At 38.9% G+C, this 12867-nt stretch overlaps 1 protein-coding gene across 1 annotated transcript in view; it reads right to left on the minus strand.

The window, feature by feature from the left end:
- LOC122564094 (eosinophil peroxidase-like) overlaps nucleotides 1-12867 on the minus strand; it is a 99262-nt gene that overhangs the window by 25711 nt on the left and 60684 nt on the right. Inside the window, exons 9-13 of the mRNA XM_043718655.2 lie at nucleotides 10062-10222; nucleotides 5934-6192; nucleotides 3629-3799; nucleotides 3097-3334; nucleotides 1418-1623 (exon numbers count right to left, since the gene is read on the minus strand). Coding sequence (XP_043574590.1) covers nucleotides 1418-1623; nucleotides 3097-3334; nucleotides 3629-3799; nucleotides 5934-6192; nucleotides 10062-10222 — 1035 coding nt within the window. The remainder of the gene's footprint in view (nucleotides 1-1417; nucleotides 1624-3096; nucleotides 3335-3628; nucleotides 3800-5933; nucleotides 6193-10061; nucleotides 10223-12867) is intronic.

A 12867-nucleotide genomic window follows, 5' to 3' on the forward strand; every position in this document is an offset into this window, starting at 1 on the left:
AGGTAAGGCTGGCAGGTTTACTTCCCTGAAGGATATTAGTGAAGCAGATGCGTTTTTCTGACAATTGACCATTGATTCATGGCCATTGTTAGAGTCTTAGTTCCAGGTTTGCTTTAACATGCTCTCTAATGCATCACATCCTTTATATAGTGTCGTGATTTGAACTACATACATTACTACCGCTGTGGCCAAACTAATGCCCTCAACTACTTATGATATATACCACTTATTTAGATGATGGGACTGTATGTATGATAGTTAAAGTTCCCGTGACTTTGAGCTATGCAGGAAAGTAAGGTGCTAAAAGGAGGTGGAAAGTCTCCATCTGGGTTAAGTGAATCGGCAAAAAAATTGGAAGATGAAATATAAAGTGGGTAAGTATGAACCTTTGACAGGAAGGATTGAAAAGCAGAATACTATTTAAACTGAGAGTCTGCAAGACTGAGGGTACAGAAGCTAAGGTGCAGGTACAGCAGGTAATTGGAAAGGCAAGTGGAATGTAATTCTTCATTGTAAAGGATTTGGAATATAAGAGTCAGGAAGTTTTACTGCAGTTGTTCAAGGCATTGATAGGATCTTATCTGAAGTGCTGTGTCATGTTTTGGTCTCCTTTTTAGAAAAAAAAAATGTAATTGCTTTAGAAACAGTTTGGAGATGGCCTACTTGACTCTTTCCTGGGGAAAAGTAAGCTAATGAAAAAATACTGAACAGGTTAAACCAGTATCACATGAAATTTAGAAGAATTTCATGTGATCTTATGTTTTAAAGAAGATTTTGAGGGGCCTATATAAAATGGATGCCTGGAGGATTTCTCCTGAGGAGAAATATTTCTATTAAAATGTGGGCACCAAATGATGAAAGGACTAGAATCAAAATTTTAGTTTCTTTTCAATTTGAAGAGAGAGTAGCAAAGCCTGTTTCAACAGTCAATGACAGCTTTACGAGTTTTATTTTATTTAACACTTAATAATTCAAACAAGCCCCTTGCTTAATTGCATGTTAAAAATCTAGATTGAATTCACAATATGCTTTGTACATCTAAATCTGAACATCCTCACATTAAATATCATGACTGGTGAAAGAAGCAATATTGGACGTGATTGCTCAGAGCTTAAAGATGCACTGATCCATAATTCTCCAGAGAAGTAGAAGCTTCCACACAACATTCAGCTGATCTCTATCCTTTCAGCAAATTGCAGGGCCGATCTTGAGAGTTAGAAGAAAACAAAGGAAAGCAATAGAAATAAGGTTGCCTAACATGGCATTTCTTACGTCCAAACTATCAAATCACATCAGCACAGCTTTGAAACTGCTTATTAGCACCTTCTTACACTGTCATCAGTCACAAGCCGAGTTTTAGGAGAAACACAATGAACCCAAATGTCAGAATCCTAGGAAAGGCCCAACAGTGTCATACCATTAGTGCTCTCTTTCCAGGCACTCAGGTCTACCCGTGGAATGTGGTTGCATTTGACATATCCTTCTGGGAATGGCCTGTATCTGAACACATCCTGCGGGACGTCTTCAATCTTGGTGTTCTCACAGATCAATCTGGGGAATGAAATTTGTTGAAGAGCCTGCTGCTGGTTGGCAGTAAAAACGTCTTTGTTCTGCCACCAGAATCTAAAGCACAAAAAACACGATAATTCAGACGGGTGTAAATGCTCTGGCATACATTTATCACTCAAACAATTTCAACAAAGAAAGATTAATTGATTATTGTGTCTGTAAGACATTACTGGGAATAATTGAAAACTTAGCAACAGTCACTGTACAAGGTCATTCATCTATGTGAAGAATTTGGAACTTTTCCAAGAGACGTGGTAGACACTCTATCATTGTCTGCGTGGGTTTCCTCTGGGTGCTCTGGTTTCCTCCCACAGTCCAAAGATGTGCAGGCCAGGTGAATTGGCCATGCTAAATTGCCCGCAGTGTTAGGTAAGGGGTAAATGTAGGGGTATGGGTGGGTTGCGCTTCGCCGGGTCGGTGTGGACTTGTTGGGCCGAAGGGCCTGTTTCCACACTGTAATGTAATGTAATCTAATCTAATTGTAACTTCTTTCTTGTTCTATTCTGCAGTTTATACCTGTTAGCACTAAAGGGCATTGAGAATTAGTCTTCACCTATTCTCTCTGCTACAGTTAGCACTTGGGATTAAATGACATCATATAGGGATAAATGTATTCAGATATATTAAAATGTTGTAATAGTCCATCATGTTGACTTGCCTGAGTCTTTCTTTAACTCAGGAGTTCAGATTCTAAAACTGTCAAATTGTAGGGACATGTGTTGGTGCAGATACATCTACACTTGCATTGTCAAAGCCTGGAGGCCTATTGGTGTCTCAGGTCTGAAATATGGCATACTTATAGGGGAAAGTAGTATTTTTTAGCAGGTCTGTGAAATAAGACTCATGATCAATAGCTTTCTGATCTGAAAGGGAAAAGGGAAGAGAAGCTACCAACAAACTTCTTCTGGTATTTCTGTTATATTTGTCAGCGGGGGTGAGGTTGCAAATGTTCATCAATACAATGACATATGCGTCAAGGATCCTGTGTTAAAAATCACACAACACCAGATTATAGTCCAACAGGTTTATTTGGAAGCACTAGCTTTCGGAGCGCTGCTCCTTCATCAGGTGGTCAACTACCTGATGAAGGAGCAACATTCCAAAAGCTAGTGCTTCCAAATAAACCTGTTGGACTATAATCTGGTGTTGTGTGATTTTTAACTTTGTGCACCTCAGTCCAAAACCGGCGTCTCCAAATCAAGGATCCAATGGTAATTTTAATGGAGATAATGTTGGAAATGTCTGAAATTCTAGAAACTGCAGTTAAGAGGATGTCTTAACACGATAATAATATTGTGGAGGAGAACTGGGTGTATCATGGTGGAGGTTATAGTGGTAAGTGTGGGATGAGTGGTGAATGAGATGGAAGCATTAGGACTAGCAATGCCAACTTTTGATCCATGTTTTTGTTAATCACTGAGAAACAAAATTTAGGCCACCTGGAGGGAAAAGCTGTTTCATTGAAGGGAGAAGACTGTAACACAGTGTACAAATTGATTTCTTTGAAAGTCTCAATATTTCTCTTACCTGTCTCCATCTCTCAGGTTCTTGAATTGTTGTCCTATCAAGCAGGCAAACAGAGGACCGACCCTGCCACCTTCCATGAATGGTTCTGAGATGCCCCCCACCCACACATCAATGTTGTCTGGACTTCCATACAACTTAAGGAGGTTAGTTGCAAGTTCCACATTGTTAAGGACGCGAGAAAGATCCAAAATATTTTGGGGCTCAGAAAGTGCACAGAACCTGCGCCATGCATTATAACCTGAATTTAAAGAGTAAAGATGGTGATTATTATTCTGTTTCTAATTTAAGGTAAGTACAAAATAAAATTAGTGAAAGAAGATGCAGAGTATGATGTTTTCACTAATTTCAAATTAAGCACAACAAAATCTATTTCTCAATGTGCTTGCTGGTCCATTTCATCAAATGTAGATTTTGTGCTTAGTGAACTATAATCAGAATGTGCAGAGAGGCAGGAAAAGCATCATCAATTACACTTGAGACTGAAACAGCTGAATTAGCAGACCAGCTTTTTACTGTAGTCATTTTCTATTACCATGAAGCCCATGGTCTCGAGAGCGCTGTATGTTTATGGCAGACAGGTCCAGCCCTATGTGGTGTGGTGGTACAAACAACTTCTCACGCAGTTCATCTGGCATCATGGAGCTTTGGGACTGCAATTTGGCCGGGTAACCAAACAAGCCTCGAAAGATTGGGTCAATTCCACCTAAAAATCAAAACACATTGCTATTTCAAGTTTAATTCTTCTTTCTTTTGCAGTAGAACATTTGCAACTATGTGTGCTACTTTCACATTTTATGTCTTCTTAAGTCTTTACCTTGAAACTATTAACCTAAAACTTGAAGTTGTGCATCAGCATTAGTTCAAATCAAAATTACTGATCAGATAATTTGCAAATGACTCATGTTTGATTTGGGAGGGTTTGATGGGTGACTGCAGATATATTTTATATTAATCAATACAGAAAGCAGTTGTGAAAAGTGGAAAGGAGGAATCACTCAGAAAATAAAGGCATATAAGGAAAGATATGTGAGTAATGACAAGGGAAAATTGATAGATCAGTCATTCCACTGATTTCATTGAGTTGAAAATGCAATAGATTGTCGGATAAATGGGATGCATGGATGGATGGGCAATTTGGGTGACCACTTGACCAGATTATCACGCAGATGATGAAGATGAAAATTTACCACCAATGGAGACTGATGGTTCTGATTTAATGTGAATAAATGTAAAGTAAAAATATCTGTGAGTGATTCGAGCAAGGCTTGATCGAAAGACATTGAAATGAATAGATGAATAGAAGGAGGTGGGCAGTCAAATTTAATTCCCTGGAAATAACAGCAGGTTAAAGAACCATAAGAAAGAGCTGACTGCATTTTATATTTCTAAATAAGGGCATAGAGTACAAAACGTAAGAAATAAAATTTAAATTTGAACAAAGGATTTGAGAGGCCACTGTTTGAGTACTTAGAGTAGCTTTAGGAATTAATGTAATTATGTATTAAAACACTAAACAGTATATGGCAGATTTAATCTGGGATTGGTAACTATAAAACATAGGGGTGCAATGAAATGATTTGAGTTGATTTTCACTGGCAGACAAGAGAATAAGAGGTGATTTAGTATAATTTATTGTTAAGTTACAAAGGTTTTGATGAAATGAAATGTAGATTATTTTGTCTAGTTAGGGAGATTGTGATGAGGAGTTATCTATTTTGAAATTTTAGATGAAGACTGAAGTTTCTATTATGTAGAAAATTATTGATTGAGTTATTGTCATGTTTCCCAATGTACAGTGAAAGAAATGCTTTACTATAGACACATGGAAGCTTTTCCAATGCAACTTTGATGCATTGCAGTGCAACCATTGTATCACTCACAAGAATATTGGATAAATATTTGAAACAGAGGAAGATATGGAGTTAAGTGGAAAGTATATAACATTAACATTAGGTTTGATATGTTTTAAATCATTTACATAAGAAGATCATAAGAAGGCAAAGCAGCAATCAGCTATTTTGTCCTACTGAACCTGCTCCACCATTCAATATGGCAAAGATTCTTTGACCGTAGCTTTTACTTTCCTGTCTGCCCCTCATAGCCCTAACTGTCATAAAATATCTGTGGGGTTGGTTAGATGCTGGGGAAAATACCACTGCCATATTCAATTGTTCGATCGTGGGTGTTTGATTATTTGAGTCATGCAATAGTGTCTGATTTTATAGTCAATCCTGCACCCACCTATTACCCCACTGTGGAAGGGAAGATAATGAAAAGATGGTATAGAGAAAATTTGGACTTGGAGGAGATATGCAGATATAATTTAGGTTTAACTGTTTGATTGAGGTTAGTGTGTGTATCAAGAGATTGTTGGAGAAGATTATATGGAAATATTATAGTTGCATTAGCTAGTAGATGACTGAGGTGTAGATACACACATGGAACATACATATAATTGTATTGCGTAAGGATATGAAAAGTGTTTGCTGTTCAAAGTAGAACATGTTGCCAGAGAGACTTCAGATTCATTTCTGATCTTGTAATTTCCGGCACTCATGCCATACCTGGTCATGAGTATTTGACGTAACATGGTGGAGAGAACTTTATTCTGTATCTAGCCTGTGATTTACATGAGTGCTTGATGGGGCAGTAGTATACTTTTTCTAATTTTATCCATCTGGAAAAACTGCTTATTAATTCTGAAAGCTGAAATTAGACCAATGTTCTATAATCCAGCACTCACTTAACCAGAAGTGCATTCATAATTTGAATTGGTTGTTATTTTATAGACATCTGAACTGCTGTTTCTTTCAAGGGGGAAAAGTAATGTTGAGTACCTTTCTCAAGTAAATTCCCTGTAGCAAAAAGGGTGTCATGCAGGAGCATGCTGGGATACCTCGGGTCCTCCTGGTATTTTTCATTATAACGTTTCATGGTTGGCTGAATCGTGACATGTCCAAAGCGCATTGCAGCTGTAGCGAAAACATTAGAGAGCCTGGGATCTACTGATGCATTGTAGCCTCGGTACTGATGGAGATATTTTCCTGTTGCATCCTTACCAATTACTAGGGGAACATAATCCCTGTAATTTATTATCTGTCAAAACACAATTATTAATATTTATAAGTGATGAGCAAGTTAAGTGTTTGGAATAGTCGCTACAGGTATGTTCTCTGTAATTTTTTTACCAGTTTTTCTTATTTTTCCTCACTGTAATCCTTTGCTCCAAAATTGGCAGCAACTCCTCAGATACTGAAGTAGTCCATGTTCAAATGCAACAAGATGTAGACAACATCCAGGATTGGGCTGACAAATGGCAAGTAACATTCATGCCTCACAAATGCCAGGCTTTGACCATATCCAATAAGAGACAATCTAATCGCTGCTCCTTGACATTCAATGGTGTTACCATCACTGAATTCCCCATTATCAACCTCCTGGGGGTGTTAGCATTGACTAGGAACTCAGTTGGTCCCACCACATAGATATAGTGGCTACAATAGCAGTTCAGAGGCTAGGAATACTGCAGCGAGTAACCCACCTTTTGACTCCCAAAGTCTGTCCACAATCTAAGAGGCACAAGTCAGGAGTGTGATGGAATATGCTCCAATTGCCTGGATGGGTGCAACTCTAACAATACTCAAGAAGCTTGACACCATCCAGGACAAAGCAGCCCAATTGATTGGCATCACATCCACAAGCAATCACTTCCTCCCTTACAAATGCTCAGCAGTAGTCATGTGTATTATTTACAAGGTACATTGGAGAAATTCACCAAAAAGATCCTTAGGCAGCATCTTCCAAGCACCTCTCTGCTTCCATCTAGAAGGACAAGGGTAGCAGAATGGGAACACACTACCTGCAAGTTCCAAGCTACTCACCATCCTGACTTGGAAATATATTGTAGTTCCTTCACTGTTGCTCGGTCAAAATCATGCAACCCTGTGGGGCTACCTATAGCACTTGGACTGCAGTGGGTCAAGAGATAGCGCACCACTACCATCTCAAGTGCAACAAGGGATGGACAATAAATGCTGCCTAGTCAACGATGCCACGTCCAATGAACATTTCAGAAAATTCAATGGGGCATGGGCTAAATATAGGAATAAAGCATTTTACCCCTAATCCTTTGATCTGTATTACAGCTGAGAGTATGTGATCCCAGAATTATATAGAAAACTCCAATTTTGTAATTTCTTCCCATTTAAGATTAGTAAGAACAAATCAATGTTCTTTACAAACACCACAAACCCTATAGGTTTGCCAGTCAAGAATTCAATACAGGTTTGGTATAGGCGTTCTTAAATGAAATTTGGAAATATAAAATGATAAATCTTAGTGATTGCAGGCTTATCTACATTACACTGTCCAGTTACTCTCCTAGAATGAATTAGAGTCAGCAGCATTAAAGTTTTATCATGTTCGAAATTACTCTCTGGTTGGAAAGACTTGAATGTCTGCCATTAATAAACACATACTTGATGTTGTAATTGTGCAGCCTTCATGTCTCAGGATCCACCAAGGGAGAGTGAAGACATGAGAAGAAGCAAAGAAGCTGTTGGGAGGTAGGCTAATTGGATAGGTGAGCACCATGGTTATACCGGCATCTTTCCTGCCACCTCAGAAATGAGGTTTTGACCGCCTTGACTCACTGACAAAGAAGGCTGTTAAGTGGTCAATTAATAACCACCAAAAGGCCTCATCCTGCCCAAGACTGTAATTGCTTCAGCTCTCGGTGGGACAAGAAGGAGCTGGCCTACTCCACTGCTAGACCAGCATGGGCAGGCTGTCAGTTTTTATAGGGGTTGAGGTGTTGATTAATCTGCATGCATTTTGCAGGTCCAAGTGACTGGATCGAAGACAAGTGGGTGGCCTCCGAGACTCACAGATCTACCCCTTGCTTTGCTTTTCCTGGAACTAAAGCTCCACTCTTATCTAAAACCCTCACCCGAAAACTGCAAAATCCCAACCATATTATACTTAGCATTCTGTTCAAGCAATGAGTAAATACTACAAATTTGAGCATCTGGATAACTCAATAGGTTAACAAGTTGAAAGGATGAGAGGATAATTTTTGCTTTCATTATTTCGACAATAAACTGGCAGAGCAGAATGTGTTGTGTGTCTGTTAAAGAACAAAATTCCCAAGTCCAATAATTTCTATAAAAAATAGGAAATCTTCACCACCAATTCATTGTCCAAGGAGTGAAGGTGAAAATGATCCCTTTACCTACGTAAACTAACAAATAAATAGAAACAAACAGAAATATGTGAAGATGGATGGAAGGGAGCTAACAGGCAAAACAAATCCAGAGCCAGAGGTATACATGTACAATAATTATTTGACAGCTTTGACAAAAGGTCAGTTAGACTCGAAACGTCAGCTCTTTTCTCTCCTTACAGATGCTGCCAGACCTGCTGAGATTTTCCAGAATTTTCTCTTTTGGTTTCAGATTCCAGCATCTGCAGTAATTTGCTTTTTATTGTGCATGTATCTTAGGCTTGGGGCCTGCAATCATTAAGTTCTGCAATTTTGGATTTTTTAAGTTTTATATAAAATGCCTGTATTAAACTTGTATTGAATTAAGTTAGTTTTAACTGAACTTGTACAAAGTAAGTGTGATTGTGCTTGATGAAGTCAAGTAATAAATCAATTGTATAATTTAGTACTAACTACCAGGATTATTATTAGCTGTGGACCTACTCCCTTCCACCCCACCATCAGCTAGAGTTGTGCCTGTGAGTAAATGCTCGGTATAATCTGCAAGAATCCAGTGGGAGCAAGGTTCCCACAGAAGAAAAGCCAGCAGTCATTTAGGGTGGTGCGGTGGCTCAGTGGTTAGCACTGCTGCCTCACAGCACCAGGCACTTGGGTTTGATTCCTGCCTTAGGCAACTATCTGTGTGGAGTTTGCACATTCTCCCTGTGTCTGTGTGGGTTTCGTCTAGGTGCTCCGGTTTCCTTCCACAGTCCAAAGATGTGCAGATCAGGTGAATTGGCCATGCTAAATTGCTCATAGTGTCAGGTCCATTAGTCAGGATTAAATGTTGGTGAATGGGTCTGGTTTGGTTACTCTTTGGAGGGTTGGTGTGGACTTGTTGGGCCAAATGGCTGGTTTCCACACTGTAGGATATCTAATCTAATTTTAAGCAGTCTCTGACAGAGTGACCTCTGAGCTAGTTCTGAAGTAAGAGAAAAAATTGCAATCCCAGGTAAAGTTTTAATGAGATGTGCCTCATGTCAATAACATTTTGGCAGTATGGGGGGAGCATGGGGAAACTTGCTGAGAAATTTGCAGGATATAGCTTAGCTGTATTTGCTCTTTAATGTAGTCTGTGGTGTGCTTCACTATAGCAACTTTGTTTCCATTTTACTACATCTTAATTCTAATTGGGTGTTAGATTATGTTTATATCATAGATTGCACTGATCAAACTTTATACAATAGTTTATTGCTGTTTTTTTTAAAATTATAAAATCTTGTGCCTTTTCTCTCTTAGTGTGTCACACGTCCAACTATTTTAAAGATAATAGAAATGAGTGACTTGTTTGGATTCTAGAAAAGACTGTCAAATTTATGTTACATTCTGTCCCCAGTCAGAATGGAACATATACTTGGCAGTCTTTACTGGGATCATAACAAGTCACTCATTTCTGTTATGTTCAAAGAATGGCTTTGAGCAAGAGATTTTCATACCTACACATGGAATCTCACATGCAGCAACATACAGAGACATAATCATGTCAAATGTCAGATGAAGAAGAGGTGAGGGTCTATCCATTTTGTCCTCTGCTACCTTGATATTAATGTGTTTTAATGGTAATAGAACTGTTGACAAATCATACCAATCAATCTCTAACAAATAGATTGCAACAAACGATGGGGATGATGTTGACATAATGTTTCGAGAATCTCTCGTCCTAAAGCCGCTATTTGATTCAAGATGGATCCATTTCTTTCTCTACCTGTTGAAATGCTCCAATGATTTTCCTCGCCTCCTGGTAGATTGTTTCTCCACTCCAGTGTGGATTCATCTTCTTCAGCTCTCTCGCCAAGCGATTGTGCTCCCGAAGGAATAATGTATGAAAGCTGAGTAATCCCAGGTTTTCATTTGCACGGTTATCGCCTGTGTGAACATGATTAACATGCATAAATAATATGTAGGTAGGCAAAATTGAATCTATACCATGAGGTATGAACCCAGACTGGTGAATAAGGGATGTATTACAATGGAATAATGGACTGAATCGTGCGGTGGGTTAGCACACAACTTTCCCTTAAGGACCTGTACTAATATGTAACCACAAATGACAGGATAACATTTTCCTTGAAGCAATTACTGTAAATAGACTTTAAGTGAAATAGATTTGGATTACATGAACTCAAGACCCATGAAGACTTGTGATGTAACCTCAATTTTTCATCTTATTTATTAATAACTTACATGAAGGATCAGAAAGCTACAAATGAATTTGTGGGTTATATAAAGACCGGCAGTTTCACAAGCTACATAGATTGAGGCATAACATAATAGAGAGATGGATTAAGTGAATGGCAAACTCTGGCAAATGGAACTCAATGAAGGCAAATATAAGGACATTTCACCAGCTCCCCACAAAAGTTGAAGACCCAATACCAACTTCCAACAGGATGAATGTTACCTACAAGATATCCTGCAAAGACTGTGAAAAATACTACAAAGGACAAACAAGAAAAAAACTGACCATATGAGTGCATGAGCATCAACTCACCACTGCTAGACATGACCAGCACTCTCTCATTTCCAACCACACAGCCAACAAGGGATAAGAATTCAACTGGGACAATGTAACCATCCTAGCACAGGCTAAATAGAGACATGTGAGAGAGGTCCTTGAAGCCTGGCACTCCAACCGGAACTCAATCAATAAACACATTGAACTGGACCCCGTACACAAACCACTCAGTTACAGAACTGGAAGTACCAGAAAAAAGAGACAGATAAATACCAGGTGCACAGACCACCAACACTGTATCAAAGATGCATTGATGATGTCACCTGGCGAGGTGACGAAACCTCTGCAGAAAACCACACCAACTCAGCGAAGGAATCTACGAGCTGATGAGAACATTTATTTAGGATGTGAAAGGATGGGACAGAGTGCTTTCTAAATAGTGAAAAGGTGGAAATAGTAGAGGTCCAAAAGGATCCGTGTACCTGAATTAATAAAACACCATGAACAGGTGCAGCAAATAATTTAAAAACTCTATTAGAATGCCGGCCTTTATATTTTAAGGACAAGAATACAAGGGGCAGCAATTCCGTTTCTTCTATACAAATGCTGGTTAACCTAGACCTGGAATGCAATTTTTGGTGCCAGATCTTAGAAAGTATACATTGGTCATTGAAGAAGGGCAGCATAGACTTATTACAATTATACCTGCAACCTAAGGATTAAACTCTGAGGAGTGTTTACACATTAGATTGTATTTCCTGTAATTTAAGAGATGAAGGTATAGTTGGAAAAGGTGTTTTCCAGACTTAGAGCAGACTTAGCAGAACTGTGTGTGGTGGTTGGTGAAGCAATACTGCTTTAATGTATATAGTATGGTGTTCTAATGATCATATTATTGAATGTGTACAGTTAAAAATATCAAACCCACAGGAAATCATACAAGACAATACTCGACAGAACGTTTGAAACAGTGCTGATCTGGTGAGGCTGTGTCGGTTTCTCTATATATATTCGACTGTTCACTGATGTGTTATTTTACATGTGAATCTACATAATATATCTCACAGAGAGTTGCCTTTTTGTTGAGATAGACATTTGGAAGTTTATTAACAAAATTATCAATGTCCATGGCTCTATATCACAGACATACACTCGTAGTCAGGATTCTGTGCTTACTGAATATTACACTACTGACTACACATTGCAAAACTAACTCCATTACAGGCAGAGACAATGAAGGTGAAGTGGGTACCTCTATGCAGGAACACATTGTGATGTTGTGTAACCGCCTTAAAGCTACAGCCCTGTTGGTCTGGGATTAATCCCATAACATACCATGGATCAATAGAGAATGTAAGCATTGGGTACCATTCATCAAGAGGGAAATTAGGAGGGCAAAAAGAGGACATGAGATAGCTTTAGCAAATAGGGTCAAGGAGAATCCAAAGGGATTCTGCAAATACATCCAAGACAAAACAGTAATTAGGGAGAGAATATGGCCCCTTAAAGATCAGCAAGGCCGCCTATGTTTGGAATCGCAGGAGATGGGGAGATACTAAACGAGTATTTTGCATCAGTATTTACTGTGAAAAAGGAGATGGAAGCGAGAGAACTTGGGGGAATAAATAGCGATATCTTGAAAAATGTCCATATTACAGAGGCGGAGGTGCTGGACATCTTAAAACGCATAAAGCTAGATAAATCCATGGGATCTGATATGGGGAAGCTAGGGAAGTGATTGTTAGGCCCCTTACTGTGATATTTGTATCATCAATAGCGTGTTGGAAGACTAGAGGTTGGTTAATGTTGAGTCACTTTTTAAGAAAACTGGTAAGAAAAAGCCAGTGTACTATAGACTGATGAGCCTGACATTAGTGGTGGGTAAGTTGTTGGAGGGGCTCCTGAGGGACAGGATTTATATGTGTAATGAAAGGCAAGGACGGATTAGAGATAGTCAGCATGGCTTTGTGCATGTGAAATCGTGTCTTGCTAACTTGATTGTGTTTTTTGAAGAAGTATCGAAGAGGATTGATGAAGGCAGAGTGGCAGAAGTGAC

This window comes from Chiloscyllium plagiosum, unplaced genomic scaffold (assembly GCF_037043375.1).
Source record: "Chiloscyllium plagiosum isolate Xiang-an unplaced genomic scaffold, Cpla_swu_hap1 HiC_scaffold_31, whole genome shotgun sequence".
Classification (NCBI taxonomy): domain Eukaryota; kingdom Metazoa; phylum Chordata; class Chondrichthyes; order Orectolobiformes; family Hemiscylliidae; genus Chiloscyllium; species Chiloscyllium plagiosum.